This window comes from Bos javanicus, chromosome 18 (genome assembly GCF_032452875.1).
Source record: "Bos javanicus breed banteng chromosome 18, ARS-OSU_banteng_1.0, whole genome shotgun sequence".
NCBI classification, from domain to species: domain Eukaryota; kingdom Metazoa; phylum Chordata; class Mammalia; order Artiodactyla; family Bovidae; genus Bos; species Bos javanicus.
The window spans coordinates 1,559,327-1,576,567 of record NC_083885.1 but is presented as its reverse complement, the minus strand read 5'-3'; the positions used below and the strand labels follow the sequence as shown (position 1 = coordinate 1,576,567).

The 17,241-nt window shown below is 51.6% G+C and overlaps 2 protein-coding genes across 3 annotated transcripts in view; one reads left to right on the top strand and one right to left on the bottom strand.

The window, feature by feature from the left end:
• Positions 1–232: 232 nt before the first annotated feature.
• The window catches only part of VSTM2B (V-set and transmembrane domain containing 2B), a 29,415-nt gene continuing 12,406 nt past the window's right edge, over positions 233–17,241 (bottom strand). For both annotated transcript variants that reach the window (XM_061386672.1, XM_061386673.1), the window contains one exon: positions 233–1,540. In XM_061386672.1, the coding sequence (XP_061242656.1) occupies positions 1,452–1,540 (89 nt within the window). In that variant the 3' untranslated portion in view covers positions 233–1,451. The remainder of the gene's footprint in view (positions 1,541–17,241) is intronic.
• On the top strand, positions 7,584–11,072 carry LOC133229925 (uncharacterized). Its single transcript, XM_061386671.1, has 2 exons — positions 7,584–8,904; positions 9,787–11,072. Exons 1-2 carry the CDS (start codon positions 8,697–8,699, stop codon positions 10,605–10,607), a joined length of 1,029 nt encoding a protein of 342 aa, XP_061242655.1. The 5' UTR covers positions 7,584–8,696; the 3' UTR covers positions 10,608–11,072.

Sequence of the window (17,241 nt, the reverse complement as noted above, 5' to 3'; positions counted from 1 at the left end):
CCCCAACTGCCACAGGGTGCCAGCCAGTGAAGAAGTAATAATGTCTGGTGAGCAACATCAGTGACAAGCACGTTTGTTTAAAAACTGGCTAGATTTTAAACGAATCCATGGGATCTGGCAATTTAGTGCGATCTTGTCATGGAATGAAGAATAACACCCCCCAGGGCCTATTTCTTTGAGACATGTAACCTCCTTCCCTTGTGGCTCAGCTGGTAAAGAATCGACCTGCAATATGGGAGACCTGGGTCTGATCCCTGGGTTGGGAAGATCCCCTGCAGAAGGGAAAGGCTACCCACTCCAGGATTCTGTCCTGGAGAATTCCATGGACTGTATAGTCCATGGGGTCGCAAAGAGCTGGACACAACTGAGCGACGTTCATGTTCAACCTGCCCTGAACACACACATTTCAGAGGCTCAGCACAATCTCTGGATGCATGAACAAAGAGTGTGGAATGCCGCACTCTCTCCCCAAATTCTCTCCTCAAACTAGCAGTGACTCCAGCCACAGTAATCACGTCTGGACGCATAATCTCTAACTGGGCAAATGCATTGACAGGTAGTTAAGCCGGAAGGGAAAGAATGGCTCTTGATTTATATCACAGCTCTTTCCAATAATTCCTTTCCTTGAGGACCAGGACTGGGGGCGCAGTCCGCAAAGTTCCCTGTCCCTGGCGGAGGCTGGGCAAGCACTCTGTTCTGCCCAGTGTGGCCTTGGCCGGGAGCCCTGGGCTGCAGCCAGCCACCAGTGCAGCTGGCAGCAGAGACCAGGAGGGCACAGCACTCAGCATTTGGGCTGCTCGGGGCACCACGGCTTAAATTCATACATGTCTGTAGAAAGGTTATTTCAAAGTTGTTTTTTATTCAACTGTTATTCAGCAATATACAGTACAGTTTATAAACGAGTGTCTGACCTTGTTTCCAATCTTTATTTAAAAATAAATATTATTGACTGAATTTTAATTATGATAAGATGTATCTTTTTTAATCAAAATGTCTCAAAAGAAATAATTTAATAAAAAAGAAAACCCCCCAAAGAAAAAAGTAAATTAAAAAATTTCCTAAACACAATAATCTACTAAAAATATTTTGCTTTGTCAAAAAGGCTTTGACCTGACATTTTTACATAGTATCCTAAAGATAACTGCTCAACAGTTCGTGCAAAATGAAGACTTGGAAGAAAAGTTTGAAAAGAAAAATACATTAAAATAGAGAAATCATTGATCCCATCCATGCATACTGCATGGTCCAAACTCCATCTTATTTGGAAACTAGATGCATTATTTTAGGTTGTCTACATTTATGTAACTTCCCCCAAAAATATGGTTTATTTGCTTTCCACATGGACTTGGTCATGCGTCTCTGAGTCTGTCTGTGTCCATCTGGTGATGCGGTCCTCACCCAGGGACTGGGCAGCCGTGCAGGCCGCTTAGGAGCACAGGCCGGTGAGTCTGTCAGGGCCCCACCAGCAGGTGCAGGAACTCATGTAGGGCCAACAGGAACAGGGACAGGAGCGGGTCTGTGGTGTAGTTTGGGCCGGTGCCTGCAGGGGACGAGAGAATGGGCAGGGTTATCTCCTGGGAGCAGGTGGGGTGAGGGGGTGGGGGGCGGATGAGACCCTCCCCTGGAGGGCTGTCGCTCTGAGTGCCCAGCTGGTACCCAGCCAGACACGGCTGCTCTGCAGTGGCTTCCTCTTTACCAACTGCACAGGAGCCCATTCGTGGTCCAGACACGGGGCCCCCCTGCCTGAAGGGTGTGTGCTAGACAGCACATCCTGAGTCCAGGCATTATTTTAGTTGAATAAGAAGACTGTGCTCCCTCTCCACTCCTGCCGCCAGGACTACACTGCAAAGTGCCCTTGGTGCTTAAGGCCCAGCTGCCCGCTCCTCCAGAGAGACTCCCTGATCGCACACAACTCCATCCCCCCCAGCTCCTGCCTGAACCGCACAGTTCTGCATTCACAGACACCCTGCCTGAGGCATCCTGAATGTGTGAGTCTTCTTTCCACAAACCGTCAGTCCAGCCCCTGGGGTCAAAGTGGGGCACTCAGCAATCACTGTTTGGAGGAGGTCAGAGGGCTAGGGCCCCCCAGGAGTGACCCTTGCACTATCCTGATGGGAGGTCACCCCCATCTGTGTCTTCCATGTGAGCTCTAACCCAAGCCTCTGGCCCACTACTGGGACCGTGACATACTGCCTTCACCCTCCTCACCTGGGCTGCCTGCCCAGCTCCCCATCTGTCAGTCATCAGCTCTTCATCTGTTTGGGAGGCCTCCTGTGCAACTCAGCAAAAGCCCACCCATGAACCCCAGGCTTCTCATCAGGGGGTGGGATGCTCCCTCCAGGTTATATTAAGAGGAGCCAATGTAGAGGCACCATGGATGCCCCTGGTCCTGCCCGAACCATGTGGACGTCACTATCAACTTGCAAAGAATCGGGCTGCGTCCATGGAGCAGTTTCCGGCTGGAAACTGCCTATCTGCACCTTATGGAAACCTCTCCTCCCTTCGCCCCGCCTAGCCAGCTGGGCTGGAGTCCTGTACCCTGAGGGGAGGTGCAGGAGGCCCTTCCTGGCCCGCGGACATGCACAGAGGCTGCGGCCCCTCTACCCGGCTGCTTGCAGGAGCTGCTGCCAGCCTGGCTGGGTTTGTGGCTTCCCTGACAAGCCCGGGCTTCAGCCCCTGACTTCTTCCCCACTCCAGGGGGAAGAGCTTTTTGTCTTTCTTGTCCAAGGTGTTTCCCTCATTCTTGTGACCTGGGCCCCAGTCTCCACTCTGTACGAGGAGGGGCTTGGACAAATGATCCAGGGCCATTCTGGCTTGAGATGCCAGGATTCCATCTGTTCATTTTAGGAAACGAGGGCTGTGTTGGGAGATCTGAAAGAAAAGAGGGCAGGGGCCATCTGCTGTGCCCGTCCTATCCAAGGTCGGCGTTTCTGAACCCAGCCCTGAGCCCCCACCGAGAAGCACAAGGACAGGAGGGCCCTAACGGGCGACCTTCCCTTGCGGTAGTGTTTTCACGTCGTCACCACTCCCGGCCCTCCTCTGCAGCTTCACCCAAGTTGACAAACCCTCTTGCCCCCTGTCATCGGGAGGACCACGGTGCGGTCACTTAAAGGCTTGGGTCTTACTTTGCTGCTCCTCACGGCCGTGTGTCTCTGGGAAGGACAAGGGTGGATGTGGTAACAGACCAGCTGATGGAAGCCCAGATGCCTGGGTGCACTCACTGAGGCTCGGAGGTGTGGAAATAGGGGTGACCAGCAGGGCACTGGCTCCTGGGCCCACGGGGCTCACGTGGCCAGCCCAGCCCCACTGGCCTCCCCATATCCTGGTGCAGATCTTTCTGCTCCTGCAAACCCTGACACTCAGGCCCGTGCAGGCAAGACAGAAACAAGTGTGTGAGGCACTTAAAAGCAGATGTGAGTGTGCAGAAGGACACATCCAGATCCTCAAGGCACGCTGGGCCAGGAGGCACAGCAAATGCAAGCCAGGCGGGGTGAACACTGCAGAACTGTGGGCACAGGAGACTGGAGAAGAAATGTTAATTTGCCTCCGAATACTGTCGACTTTGTCTTTTTCACTATTGCAGTCTCACCTTCTCATGCTTAAAAGTTGTAAAATTGCAGACTTTGAAACAACCCTGAACTGAAACAACCACCCTGCTCCTGTGCTGGGCTAAGTGGCAGGCAACAAGGGTTGCAGAGCGGGCCAGGGCCAGGCGGCGGGCAATAGGGGCTGTGGAGCAGGCCAGGGCCAGGTAGGGGGCAACAGGGGCTGCAGAGCGGGCCAGGGCCAGGCGGGGAGCAACAGGGGCTGCAGAGCGGGCCAGGGCCAGGCGGGGGGCAACAGGGGCTGTGGGGCGGGACAGGGCCGGGCAGCGGGCAACAGGGGCTGCGGGCAACAGGGGCTGTGGAGCGGAGGGTCTCCCGGAGGCCAGTGCCCGGGGAAGGCAGGCACCAGGGTCGTCCGTGTCTCTGCTTGAGGATGTCTGCGTCGGGGGAGCCGGGTTTGGCTCCTGGGTGGCATGTTTTCGTCTCCCTGACCCTGCACTGCCATGGACGGGACCTGAGGAGGTGGGATGGGGTAGTGGGCTGGAACCAGGACAGCTTCTGGCCAGGTTGCTGTGGGACCCGTGCAACATCCTTTACCTCTCTGGGTCCTGGGGCACACTCCGTAAAATGTGGATTGCACACACATGGCGCCATGAAATGAGTATGTGCAGGGCATGGCTCCCCAGGCTGGGTCCAGACTAAGCAAGATGACAGTGGTAGGTTGCAGAAACGGCTACAAATGCCCCTCCTCCCTCACCTTCTGTGATGGTGCCCTCACACACTGACGAGGCTGGCCACAGGACTTGCTTTGGCCAATGAACATTATCAAGCGTGAAGCAAGCAACAGCTTGAAAAGTGCACCGGGGCTTGCCTTTCTCTGTGGCTCTTGGAACCCCCTGCCATGAGAGAAGACTGGGCTGGCCTGCTGCAGGTTAAGAGCCAGGAGATGTCTCAGCTGAGGTCCCTCTAGACCAGCTGGCCCCAAATGAAAGGGCAGATGACCACAGGTGCATGAAGAAGCTGAGAGACACCAGCAGGAGAAACACCCACTGACCCAGAGAACCATGACCTAAATAGATGGCTGCCCGCCACATCCAAGTCACCATGATACAGCGTCAGAAGCTCTCTGATAGATACAATCATGTAAAAAACCAGTGCCTCAAACAGAGTAAGAGCCATGTGAATAAAATGTTAATGAAAAGGACAACATAATTACTTTTCTGAAAAGTGTTGGAGAAGAACCAATTTTGAGGGCTGTCCTCCTCAAAATGAGAGAAACATTTTCCAAGATGGAATAAACAGACAGAATAACTATCTTCCCAAGCATTTGTGTTCAAGACAGACAGACGCCCCTGGGTCTCTGAGGGGTGGAGGACTCGGGTTTTGGAACCTCTTGCTATATCCCTCACAAGATACTCAGATGAGCCAGAGTTGACTAGGGAAGACGGGCTTCTGGGCTGCTCCTGGAGGCAGAGGGGCCTTCACAACAGGACGGGTCAGAGTTCAGGGGTCTGGCAGCCCCGTCCCCTCCACCGCTGTCCAGTGGAGGGGCGTGGGCAGTTGTCTAGCACCTAGCTCCCCCACCCGCCCCTGCTCCAGCATCTGCTGCCTTAGTGCACGTCCTCACCGTTTCCTGGAGCGAGGCAGGACTGTCTGCACTGTCCAGGGCTCACCCGACCCTCCAGAGCAAGGACCAGGAGAGTGCCTCTGGCTCAGCCGAGGCAGGACCTCCTATCCTGGCCTCCTGTACCATGCGCCGTGGAGAGGTCGATGTTCCCGAGGACATGCAGGCTGCTGTGATGACTGGTTGCTAACAGTCTATTTCCTCCTTTCCTAAGGAGGGCCAGGAAGAGCTCTGCAGCACGCAGAAGTTGATGTTGTGGTTAAGCAGGAAAATTAGGCTGCTTGAGAGGTGAGGGAAGCATCTGATGGAATAGTAGCTGATTCACTCTTTGTATTAAACAGATAGCACTGTTTTGGTAATCATTCTTACAGAAATCAAAGCTGCTCTGTGAATATTAACTTTTATCATTTGGGTGGCGAGTGGGGTAAGACTCACACCAGAGCCATTTCCCAAAGAACACTGTGGGTGCACCCGGACCCACAGGCACAGTGAAGGTGCCAGTTCCAGCAGCTTCCACTGGAAAATCCTGCTTCTCTATTTACCCAGCAATGGCAGAATTCCAAAGCCCACGTCAGAAAACAACAGGGAATCTCTGGGGCCATTTATCTCCTCATGATGGCAGTGAAGGAGGCTGGGCTCCACTCACCCTCTGGGATCCTCACTTTGCCCGCACTAGAGGTTCCTGACAGTTGGTTCCTGGGAGCGGGATGCAGAGGACACCCCTACTCTGGCCTGGACTCCTACAGGCACGGGGGCACTGGGGGGACCACCCACCTCTGCAGGCATCGGGACTGGTAGGCTGCTCCCCAGCTCATCTGTGAGCCCAGGACGACCACGCCCTCCGCCACCCGCCCCGCCCACACGTCTGGGATCGTTTGGTGTCTGCAGCCTCTCCCCTCCCCAATGCAGTCTCTTCTCTTGGCCTGGGGGCTGCCGCCGAGGGGCTGGCTTGGGTCAGGAGTTTGCAAAGGTGCCCTCAGAGGCCAGTGCTGCTCAGAGGCTGTATTTTGTTTTGTTTTGTCTATAGCTTAAAAACTAAAAATTTATTTCAGGTTTGAGTCAGTAAAACTCAGATACATTTGTGGTCTGGTTCTACACATAAAAATGGCTAACAGGCTGATTCTGGCTCTTGGGACCTAAGCAAAGTTGGAGGTTCACCCTGTGGGTGACCCCTCAGTGCCTGGCCTTTGCCCCCTCAAGTGCTGTATTAGAATATTCCCATGCTGAGCACAGGCAGAAGAGAACTAGTCCAGCCTCATGGACAAATCCACTCCACCAGTGAGCGTGGGTATCCTAACATCAGGACTGTGATGGAGGTCTGGAGGACAGGGCCCTCCTCTGTGTCAAGCAGAGCAAGGCCACTTACATCCATTCGGCATTTTGTGCTGTCATAACATGTTTTTTGAATAGGGACTTTTTGGCTGAAAATGTTAGAAAACCAAGTGGAGTGCCCTGGATGAGTTTCTTTCAGCATGGCTGTTCGCTTCTATTCCTTTTCCCCTTTGCTGCCATGTGAGAATAAGAGAAGGGGCCAGCCCCCAAGCAGCAAGAGTCTGGGCACGGCTGGACTTTGTGGGCTGCACTTGGACATCCACTTACCGTGGAGACGGAGGCCTGTCTGTCTGGGGCAGCTGGGAACAGACTGGCTCTTACCCTCGTTCCCATCACTGGCCCTGACCGTGAGTGTGGTGGTGGCCGAGCCCAGACAAAGAGGAAGGCTTCCTCTAGGAGCTTCCTGGGGCAGGGTACAAGGAGATTTGCAGGGGCTTGTGGAATAGAACACTTGGTCATCTTGGCCACGGTCAGGCAGCGTGCCGTTATCTGTGGGGGCACACGCACAGTCACAGAGCCTGGGGCGATGGAGAAGCACTGAGTTGCCACTTGAGGATTCAGTCTGGAATGCAAAAGGGTCTGGCTTGGTGCATGCAGAGCTCTAAAAATCGTAAATTATAATCCAACAGGTAAACTGTGGGAGACTTTTACGTAAAAGCACAAATTGGTATGCGAACTGGAAAGGCCCACGACCCAGCAGCTCTGGGCCTGCCAGCCACCTAGCTGCATGACTGGCCGCTGTCTTCTCAGCAGGGATCTCCTGCTCACTGCTCTGCTCAGCCCAGGCCGGGCCCTGGCGGCTGCCTGTTTCCTCCCTGATGCCCTGGAGTCAGCCCTCTCCTCAACCTGCTTCACTCATCTGCACCCCCATGCTTGGCCCTCTGTAGGGGTCTGAGTTTGCAACCTCTGGGCAAGCTCTGGTACGGGATCCAGGAGGCCTGGCTGTCAGCTCGCCTTCATTCCTACACCCTGGGGTGACCATGCGGGGCTAGCTCCCCGCACCCTGACATGCCTGGCTTCCTGATGGCCCCCTGCACCCATCCTACCTTGGCTCTCTGGCCTCCCCTGAACGCTGTGCCCAGCCACAGCTGGGTGGGAAGATACCACCTTTCAAGAGGCTGCTCCCCTTGTTGATGTTTTAATTAAACCCTCTTCACAGATATTTATTCAAAGGGAATCGGCAAGGAATAATCGAGCACTAACAGGACTGGATAGAATTAACTTCTGCCATAAAATTAATGTGTGCTGGTAACTAGGGCAAAAACTAGGAGCGACCAATGGCCTTGGTCTTTAAAGGAAACTGAAAGTGTGGACTGAGGAGGTGCAAGAGGAGGGCGAGCTGTGGGTGCCTCGGCCCTGTGCTGGCCCTGCCCCAGCCTTGGGCAGCTGGCTCCTGGGTGTGAGCACAAGCTGTCCTCCTGCTGGGGGTCCATGTCCACGGGAGGTGACGTCCGCAGGGCAGCCTCCGTGTCTGGGCTGGGACGACTGTGAGTGCTCCAGGCTCAATGGGGGGTACTGAAGTGAAAGGCACTCAGTCGTGTCCGACTCTTTGCGACCCCATGGACCATACAGTTCATAGAGTTCAGTCCATGGAGTTCTCCAGGCCAGAATACTGGAGTAGGTAGCCTTTTCCTCCTCCAGGGGATCTTCCTGACCCAGGGGTTGAACCTGGGTCTCCTGCACTGTGGGCGGGTTCTTCACCAGCTGCGCCCCCAGGGAAGCCCACGGGGTGGGGGCAGACACGCGTGTCCCTGCCTGTTTTAGCCATGCCTCTCGGCGCCCTGTGCCCTGCCTGGGCCCCAGTGCGGCGGTGACCTCTTAAAGCGTCTTCCTGCCTCCACCGCCACCCTGTGCCTGCCTCCCTCCTTCTAACGCATCTGGTTCACCCTCCTTGAGGGGCAAAAACTTTGATGGGTTCCCTCTGCCTTCAGGAGAAAGCGCCACCACATCAGTGCCACAGCTGGGCTGCTCTGTAATATCCCCAGCAACCTCAGCCCCACTGCTTTTTTGCTATCAGCCCTGTACTCCGATCCACTGTTCTCTGCCAGCACCTCGAGTGGACTCCAGGCTCACCCTGCAGAACCACTGACTTCTATTCCTTTGTCTAGGTCTGACCTGAACCTCAAGCCTAGAACAAGTGCCACCTCCTCCAGGAAGTCTTCTCTGAGCACCCAGGCACAGAGGGCTTTGCACAAATGAATGTCTGTTCTTGTGGCCCTTGTCTGTGTCCCCTTCTCCCCCAGCCCCATAAACGGCTTCCTTCTGAATCCTGCCTCTCCAGCCATGGTGGGACCCCATGTGCCAGAAGGTTGGGCCTGGCTTCCTCCCCTCCTCCCCGAGCAAGTGGCCCCATCCACATCCAGGGCCCAAGAAGACAGAGCCCTGCTGGGACCAGGTACCACAGTAAGTACATTATTTTAAACCCCATCCTCTTAACTGTGGGAGTAACTATTTTATCCCCATTTTACAGATGGAGAAACTGAGATCCAGAGAGGTAAAGTAACTTGCCCAAAGCCTAGAGTTGCCAGATAAAATACAGGATGCCCAGTTAAATTTGAATTTCAGATAAATAACAGATAATTTAAAGTATAATATATGTTAATCTCTAATACTGCATGGGACATACTTACACTAAAATGCTATTGATTGTTTATCTGAAATTCAAATTTAACTGGGTGTCCTATATTTTAAGTTGCTAAAATCTAGCAGCCCTACCAAGACCATTCTAAAATAATTGGCAACTCTGGGCCATGAACCCAGACCATCTGGCTTCTGTCCACACACCTAACCATACCAACTCTCAGGGTCGAAGCTCAGGAGCTCCCCTGCACTGGCACCTCAGCTTGATCCCAGCCCCAGGCTGCTTCCAAAGGAGAGTGCGTGGGAATGAGATTTTTTTTTTTTTTTTGTATTTTAACATTTATAATGGGTTTTTAATGTGGTCAACTTTGTTGCTAGCTCCTTTCCAGCTCCTTAATTCTTTTGAAATGAAATCTTGCCCCAAAGGACCCTTTAATGGTGCCACTTAATGAAAACAGTAAACAGGCCTTTCCCTCTGGTTCGGCGGCTGCTGTCTGCAGGGCCAAGGGCAGCCCTGACCACAGGATCAGGGTGCTTCCCAGGCCGGATGGAGCTTTCCAGCTCCTCAGTACCGGGCCTCGTCTTCAGGGGAGGATTTCCTACCCGCCCATTCAAATTCTTTAAACTTTGAGGCTGCAGGGTGCTAACAGGCCTGTGATTCTTTGTTCGTGGTGCCAAGAGAATTCTCTCCTTTAATCCTCTCAGGAGACTCTGGGAGGCGGAACGCGCGGTGCTCTTACACAGGTAGGCTACGGAGAGGTGAAGTAATGCGCCTAAGTACGAACAGCTGCGAGGCGGTAGAGGTGTTTTCTCTAGTTCACTGCCCAGTACTTTGGAATTCAGTCCAGGATGCCTTCCTGACCCCACCCTGGGGGAAAGTTCTGTCTCACCTGCGTCCACGCTGCCTCCGCTGCCCCAGGCTCCAGACAGACCGGCTGCCGCGCAGCAGCCACGGGGCCCTCCCTCCTCTGCTTAGACAGCCCTTCCTGTTCCCTTCTGCCGGAGTCCGCCCACCCTCCGTGGATCAGCCCAGAGATGCCCACAGCACGACCTCCAAGACAGCTTTCCATCTGCCTGTTTCTTGCCCCGGACCCCCTGCCCCAGGCCCAGTCCTGCCCTCGTCCTTGAACCCTGTCTCTTGCCACATCAGCGCCCACGTGGGCAGTGCAGTGTTCCTAACGGGCCTGTCCACGTCCACTAACCCAACAGCCAGGCAACCACCTAGCAGAGGCCAGAGTGCTCTGTGCACATGCACTTTGCATGAGTACTTTACTCATCTTCCCCCACCCCAGCCCCAGCCCCCAGCGGCTTCATGCAGGCTGGCCCTCCCTGGGCCCCTCCTCAACACCCCTCCGCACCCCTCTGGGTCCAGCATCCGTCCACACGGCTCACCCCATGTCCTCTCACCCACCACCTGCCCCTCCCTCCACGGGGTCCCTCAGACACCACATCCTCCTTGGCCTGGCTGGAGGTGCCTGTTGCCCCACGGGCTCCAGAGCAAGTCATGTTTATGCTGTGCTGTTTGAGCGGCCACGGAGGCTTACGTTTTGACTGCTGTCTCCTCTGACAGTGGGTAAACCCACAGTCGCTTCGCACCCTGCCCACACCTGCAGTGCTCACAAAGTGTTTGTTGAATGAATGAGTGGAAGTTGTTCTTAGAGGCCCCCAGCGGTCTAAGCAGGCGTGATGCACGAGGCATTGGCCAGCTGCTTCCTGTCTGTCAACTTAAACACAAGCTGTGTCTTCAACTACATACGCTACCTGACCTTTTCACCTGCCCAAGACTGTGTGCACACAGCTCTTTGTCTACCTTTATCCAAATTAACTTCCCCTTCATTTTCCCTTTATTCCAGTTTTGTCATTAAATTATTTTCACTCTGTTATGCCACGTGCAGCTTTGTAAACCACTTCAAATTTTTCCCCTAGGGAAAAATTATATATAAATATATATATATGTACATGTATATATATAAGTGTATCTGTATAATTTGTATATTTTGGATGAGACAGTTAGGTAGCATCACTGACTCAGTAGACATGAACTTGAGCAAACTCCAGGACATAGTGGAGGACAGGGAAACCTGGTGTGCTGCAGTCCACAGGGTCACAAAGAGGTGGCCATGACTAGTGACTGAACAGCAACAGTATTTTGTATAATTTATATATATATACATGCACACACACACACACACACACACACATGAGTATATGAGCTTCCCTGGTGGCCCAGTGGTAAAGAGTCCACCTGCTTATGCAGGAGATGCAGGAGACATGGGTTTAATCACTGGGCCAGGAAGATCCCCTGGAGAAATGGAGACGGAAATAGCAACGCACTCCGGTGTTCTTGCCTGGGAGATCCCGTGGACAGAGGAGCCTGGTGGGCCCCAGTCCATGGGGTTGCGAGAGCTAGACGCCACTTAGTGACTAAATAACTATATATATATATATATATATATGTATATATATCAGTTCAGTTCAGTTGCTCACTCGTGTCCAACTCTTTGCGACCCCATGAATCGCAGCACGCCAGACCTCCCTGTGCATCACCAACTCCGGGAGTTCACTCAGACTCATGTCCATTGAGTCGGTGATGCCATCCAGCCATCTCATCCTCTGTCGTCCCCTTCTCCTCCTGCCCCCAATCCCTCCCAGCATCAGAGTCTTTTCCAATGAGTCAACTCTTCGCATGAGGTGACCAAAGTACTGGAGTTTCAGCTTTAGCATCAGTCCTTCCAAAGAAATCCCAGGGCTGATCTCCTTCAGAATGGACTGGTTGGATCTCCTTGCAGTCCAAGGGACTCTCAAGAGTCTTCTCCAACACCACAGTTCAAAAGCATCAATTCTTCAGCACTCAGCCTTCTTCACAGTCCAACTCTCACATCCATACATGACCACTGGAAAAACCACAGCCTTGACTAGACGGACCTTTGTTGGCAAAGTAATGTCTCTATTTTTGAATATGCTATGTAGGTTGGTCATAACTTTCCTTCCAAGGAGCAAGCGTCTTTTAATTTCATGGCTCCAATCACCATTTGCAGTGATTTTGGAGCCCCCCAAAATAAAGTCTGACACTGTTTCCACTGTTTCCCCATCTATTTCCCATGAAGTGATGGGACCGGATGCCATGATCTTAGTTTTCTGAATGCTGAGCTTTAAGCCAACTTTTTCACTCACCTCTTTCACCTTCATCAAGAGGCTTTTGAGTTCCTCTTCACTTTCTGCCATAAGGGTGGTGTCATCTGCATATCTGAGGTTATTGATATTTCTCCCGGCAATTTTGATTCCAGCTTGTGCTTCTTCCAGCCCAGCGTTTGTCATGATGCACTCTGCATGCAAGTTAAATAAGTAGGGTGACAATATACAGCCTTGATGAACTCCTTTTCCTATTTGGAACCAGTCTGTTGTTCCCTGTCCAGTTCTAACTGTTGCTTCCTGGCCTGCATACAGATTTCTCAAGAGGCAGGTCAGGTGGTCTGGTATTCCCATCTCTTCCAGAATTTTCCACAGTTTATTGTGATCCACACAGTCAAAGGCTTTGGCATAGTCAATAAAGCAGAAATAGATGTTTTTCTGGAGCTCTCTTGCTTTTTCCATGATCCAGTGGATGTTGGCAATTTGATCTCTGGTTCCTCTGCCTTTTCTAAAACCAGCTTGAACATCTGGAAGTTCATGGTTCACGTATTGCTGAAGCCTGGCTTGGAGAATTTTGAGCATTATTTTACTAGCGTGTGAGATGAGTGCAATTGTGCAGTAGTTTGAGCATTCTTTGGCACTGCCTTTCTTTGAGATTGGAATGAAAACTGACCTTTTCCAGGCCTGTGGCCACTGCTGAGTTTTCCAAATTTGCTGGCATATTGAGTGCAGTACTTTCACAGCATCATCTTTCAGGATTTGAAATAGCTCAACTGGAATTCCATCACCTCCACTAGCTTTGTTCGTAGTGATGCTTTCCAAGGCCCACTTGACTTCACATTCCAGGATGTCTGGCTCTAGGTGAGTGATCACACCATCGTGATTATCTGGGTCGTGAAGATCTTCTTTGTACAGTTCTTCTGTGTATTCTTGCCATCTCTTCTTAATATCTTCTGCTTCTGTTAGGTCCATATCATTTCTGTCCTTTATCGAGCCCATCTTTGCATGAAATCTTCCCTTGGTATCTCTAATTTTCTTGAAGAGATCTCTAGTCTTTCCCATTCTGTTGTTTTCCTCTATTTCTTTGCATTGATCGCTGAGGAAGGCTTTCTTATCTCTTCTTCCTATTCTTTGGAACTCTGCATTCAGATGTTTATATCTTTCCTTTTCTCCTTTGCTTTTCGCTTCTCTTCTTTTCACAGCTATTTGTAAGGCCTCCCTAGACAGCCATTTTGCCCTTCGCATTTCTTTTCTATGGGGGTGGTCTTGATCCCCGTCTCCTGTACAATGTCACGAACCTTAGTCCGTAGTTCATCAGGCACTCTATCTATCAGATCTAGGCCCTTAAATCTATTTCTCACTTCCTCTGTATAATCATAAGGGATTTGATTTAGGTCATACGTCTAGTGGTTTTTCCTACTTTCTTCAATTTCAGTCTGAATTTGGCAATAAGGAGTTCATGACCTGAGCCACAGTCAGCTCCCGGTCTTGTTTTTGCTGACTGTATAGAGCTTCTCCATCTTTGGCTGCAGAGAATGTAATCAATCTGATTTCGGTGTTGACCATCTGGTGATGTCCATGTGTAGAGTCTTCTCTTGTGTTGTTGGAAGAGGGTGTTTGCTATGACCAGTGCGTTCTCTTGGCAAAACTCTATTAGCTTTTGCCCTGCTTCATTCCGTATTCCAAGACCAAATTTGCCTGTTACTCCAGGTGTTTCTTGACTTCGTACTTTTGCATTCCAGTCCCCTATAATGAAAAGGACATCTTTTTTGGGTGTTAGTTCTAAAAGGTCTTGTAGGTCTTCACAGAACCGTTCAACTTCAGCTTCTTTAGCATTACTGGTTGGGGCATAGGCTTGGATTACTGTGATACTGAATGGTTTGCCTTGGAAATGACTAGAGATCATTCTGTCATTTTTGAGATTGCATCCAAGTACTGCATTTCAGACTCTTTTGTTGACCATGATGGCTACTCCATTTCTTCTAAGGGATTCCTGCCCACAGTAGTAGTTATAATGGTCATCTGAGTTAAATTCACCCATTCCAGTCCATTTTAGTTCCTGATTCCTAGAATGTTGACATTCACTCTTGCCATCTCCTGTTTGACCACTTCCAATTTGCCTTGATTCATGGACCTAACATTCCAGGTTCCTATGCAATATTGCTCTTTACAGCATTGGACCTTGCTTTATCACCAGTCACATCCACAAACTGGGTATTGTTTTTGCTTTGGCTCCATCCCTTCATTCTTTCTGGAGTTATTTCTCCACTGATCTCCAGTAGCATATTGGGCACCTACTGACCCGGGGAGTTCCTCTTTCAGTATCCTATCATATTGCCTTTTGACTGTTCATGGGGTTCTCAAGGCAAGAGTACTGAAGTGGCTTGCCATTCCCTTCTCCAGTGGACCACATTCTGTCAGACGGACCATAGGCTAAATCAGTTTTAAAATCTTTTAAAGCAGTAGACCTCCTTTTTCAAGCTAATTGCTGTGTGGAACCTCAATATTTAAAACCATTAGAGGGAGAATTTCCCTGATGGCCCAGTGGTTAAGACCCTGCACTTCAAATGCAGAGCACATGGGTTTGATCCCTGGCTGGAGAACTAGGATTCCACATGCCCAGCATTGTGGCCAAAAAAAAAGTCACTCTTCTCCCCACACCCCCAACAACCCCCACCTCCCCAAAAAGAAAAAAAAGATTAGAAGGAAAACTGCTTTGTTTGTGGCTAGAGGCAGGGCTGGGAAGCCCGGGGCTCCAAGGAACAAAGTTTGGGAACCACTCATTAGGGACTCTTTATGGCCCCTTCCAGACCTAAAACTCACAGAGTTGTAGATGCCAGAATGCTGGTGTGCCCAGTACACAGATGAGGAAGGGGAGACCTGTCAGTGCTTCAAGGGGTGGTCCCTGCTTCTCTTTGAGGCATTGCAGCCTGCTTTAGCTCCCACTGGTCCCCTGCATAGCCTTTATGTCTCTCGGTGCAGAGTGTGCCCAGATTAACCAGGTCAGGCAAACAGTGGGCACTCAATCAGTGCCTGCTCAAGGAGGGCTTCTCACAGTGTGGGTCCAGGCCTGAGAGCTGGGCATGGCCAAGAAAAAGCAGGAGTGACAGCCTGAGGCCCAGGGCCAGGGGAGAAGGGCTGCAGGTCCCCAAGGCCAGCACAGCGGGACACAACAGCAGGCAACACCTGGACATTTCTTTCTTTTTCACACTGAGGACTTTTCTTCAGGAACACAATTGGACTGAAAAGGTTCACGCATTTTAATTGCCCAGGGACAGTGCTCTGAAAATTCTATAACATGTGCTCATTAAATAAAATTAGCACAGAGGAGCTGCCCAGGATATGTCACGCATTAAAAGATGACTCTGTAGAATAGAATGCATTATGAATTATTGCCTTGTGTATTTTTGTTACATTAGTTTTTAATGCAAATGCAGCTACTCATCTGCCTACCTGGAGATGTGACTTTTTAAATGCTTGAAAAAATATATTTAACTTTTACACGGACAGTCATCATCAAGTCTTTGCCAGGCTGCATCCTCCAGAATGCCCAGTGTCTGCTCCTGCCCCTCACAGCAAGGGACAGAGGTGCCTTCTGCAGGCTGAGGGGTTAAGGGAGCTGGGGCAGGCTGGGAATTGGCTGTGTCCCCTTGCTCTGCCTGTCCTCTCTGTGGCCCAGGGCCGGCAGGCAGAGGCATGACCTGGCATGAAACTCTGGTCCACGCCACCACCTGGGACCTTTCTCCCTTTGGCCTCCCCTTCCTGGAGGATGTGGCCTGGGTGTGCAGAGGTCAGGTGTGGAGAATCCTGACCCCAGGCATGTCTCCTCCTCCAGCCCCACTCCTCCTGCTGGGCCCATCTTGCATTCGTGTTTCATCCACACGATGAAACAAGATACTCATCCAAGGATAAGTATCTACTCATCCTTCTTTCTGTCCCCGTCTCCCATCCAGCCGCTCAGTCTTAGCCTTTTCCCACACATTCCTTCCAGCCAGCCACATGTCCCTTCATCCTTCCTTTCACTCCCCCCAACCTCTGTCATCCAGTTACACATCTTTCCCTCACTCATTCATCAGACATTTGTTTTCCAGTTCATCTCTCCATCCATCCTGTCCCTCATCCATGCAAACCTTTAGTCCTGGCCCTGTCACCTCTTGGCTGGATTACTGGCCCTGAAGTGATCTCCCCATATCCACTCTGCTCCTACCTCTCCAGCCTCCACAGCTGCAGCCAGGATGTTATTTCAGAAAGCATCACGCCCTGCCAGCCACTTGTTCCCATCCATGGCCAAGAGCCAAAGCCTCCCTGGGGTATGACCTGAACTCCTCTTCACTTAATTCCCCTGTGCCTCTTCTTGCTCTCTGTGCCCTAGACACACTAACTCTCTGTCAGGCCTTTGTACCCCGCTGCTCCCTCTTGCCAGAGGATCTTTGCACATGCTGCCCCTCTTCTTGGAAGGCCCTACTCTCTCTCGTTCTCAAGCCCACTCTTAATTATCACCCAGCTTATGGCTTAACTGTTGTCCCGTCAGGGGCCCTTTCCTGACTGGGCCATAGCCCATGGGTCCTTCATTTAGAGTGCCAGCAATGGCTGCAGATTCCTCCTTGCTGTGTGACTGATCAATAGTCATGCCATGTCCCTCTCTTCAGACTCCTAGGACACTGTTGATCTTGTTCACATGTGCTCTCAGTGCCTAGCACAGATCTTGCACATAAGATGCTCAATGGATGTTTTCTGAATGTACAAGTAAATGAATGAATGAGCAAATTAGTGCCAGGCCCAGGGAATGTGAGTGTGGGGTGCTGGGGACAAAGACGTGAGAATGAACTCTGCCTGCCTGCCCAGGGCTTCAGTCCCAGGACATGAGGGAAATGTGGGGGCCCAAGACAGCAGCGGGGCCCTCTTGGGTGCTCAGGATGGATAAGACCCCTTGAGATGCAGGGTCAGAGAACCGTCCTTCCCTCTGTGGAGTGATCCCCCACTACCAGCCCACCCCGGTCGTACCCTTTATGAGCCCCGAGTCATTCC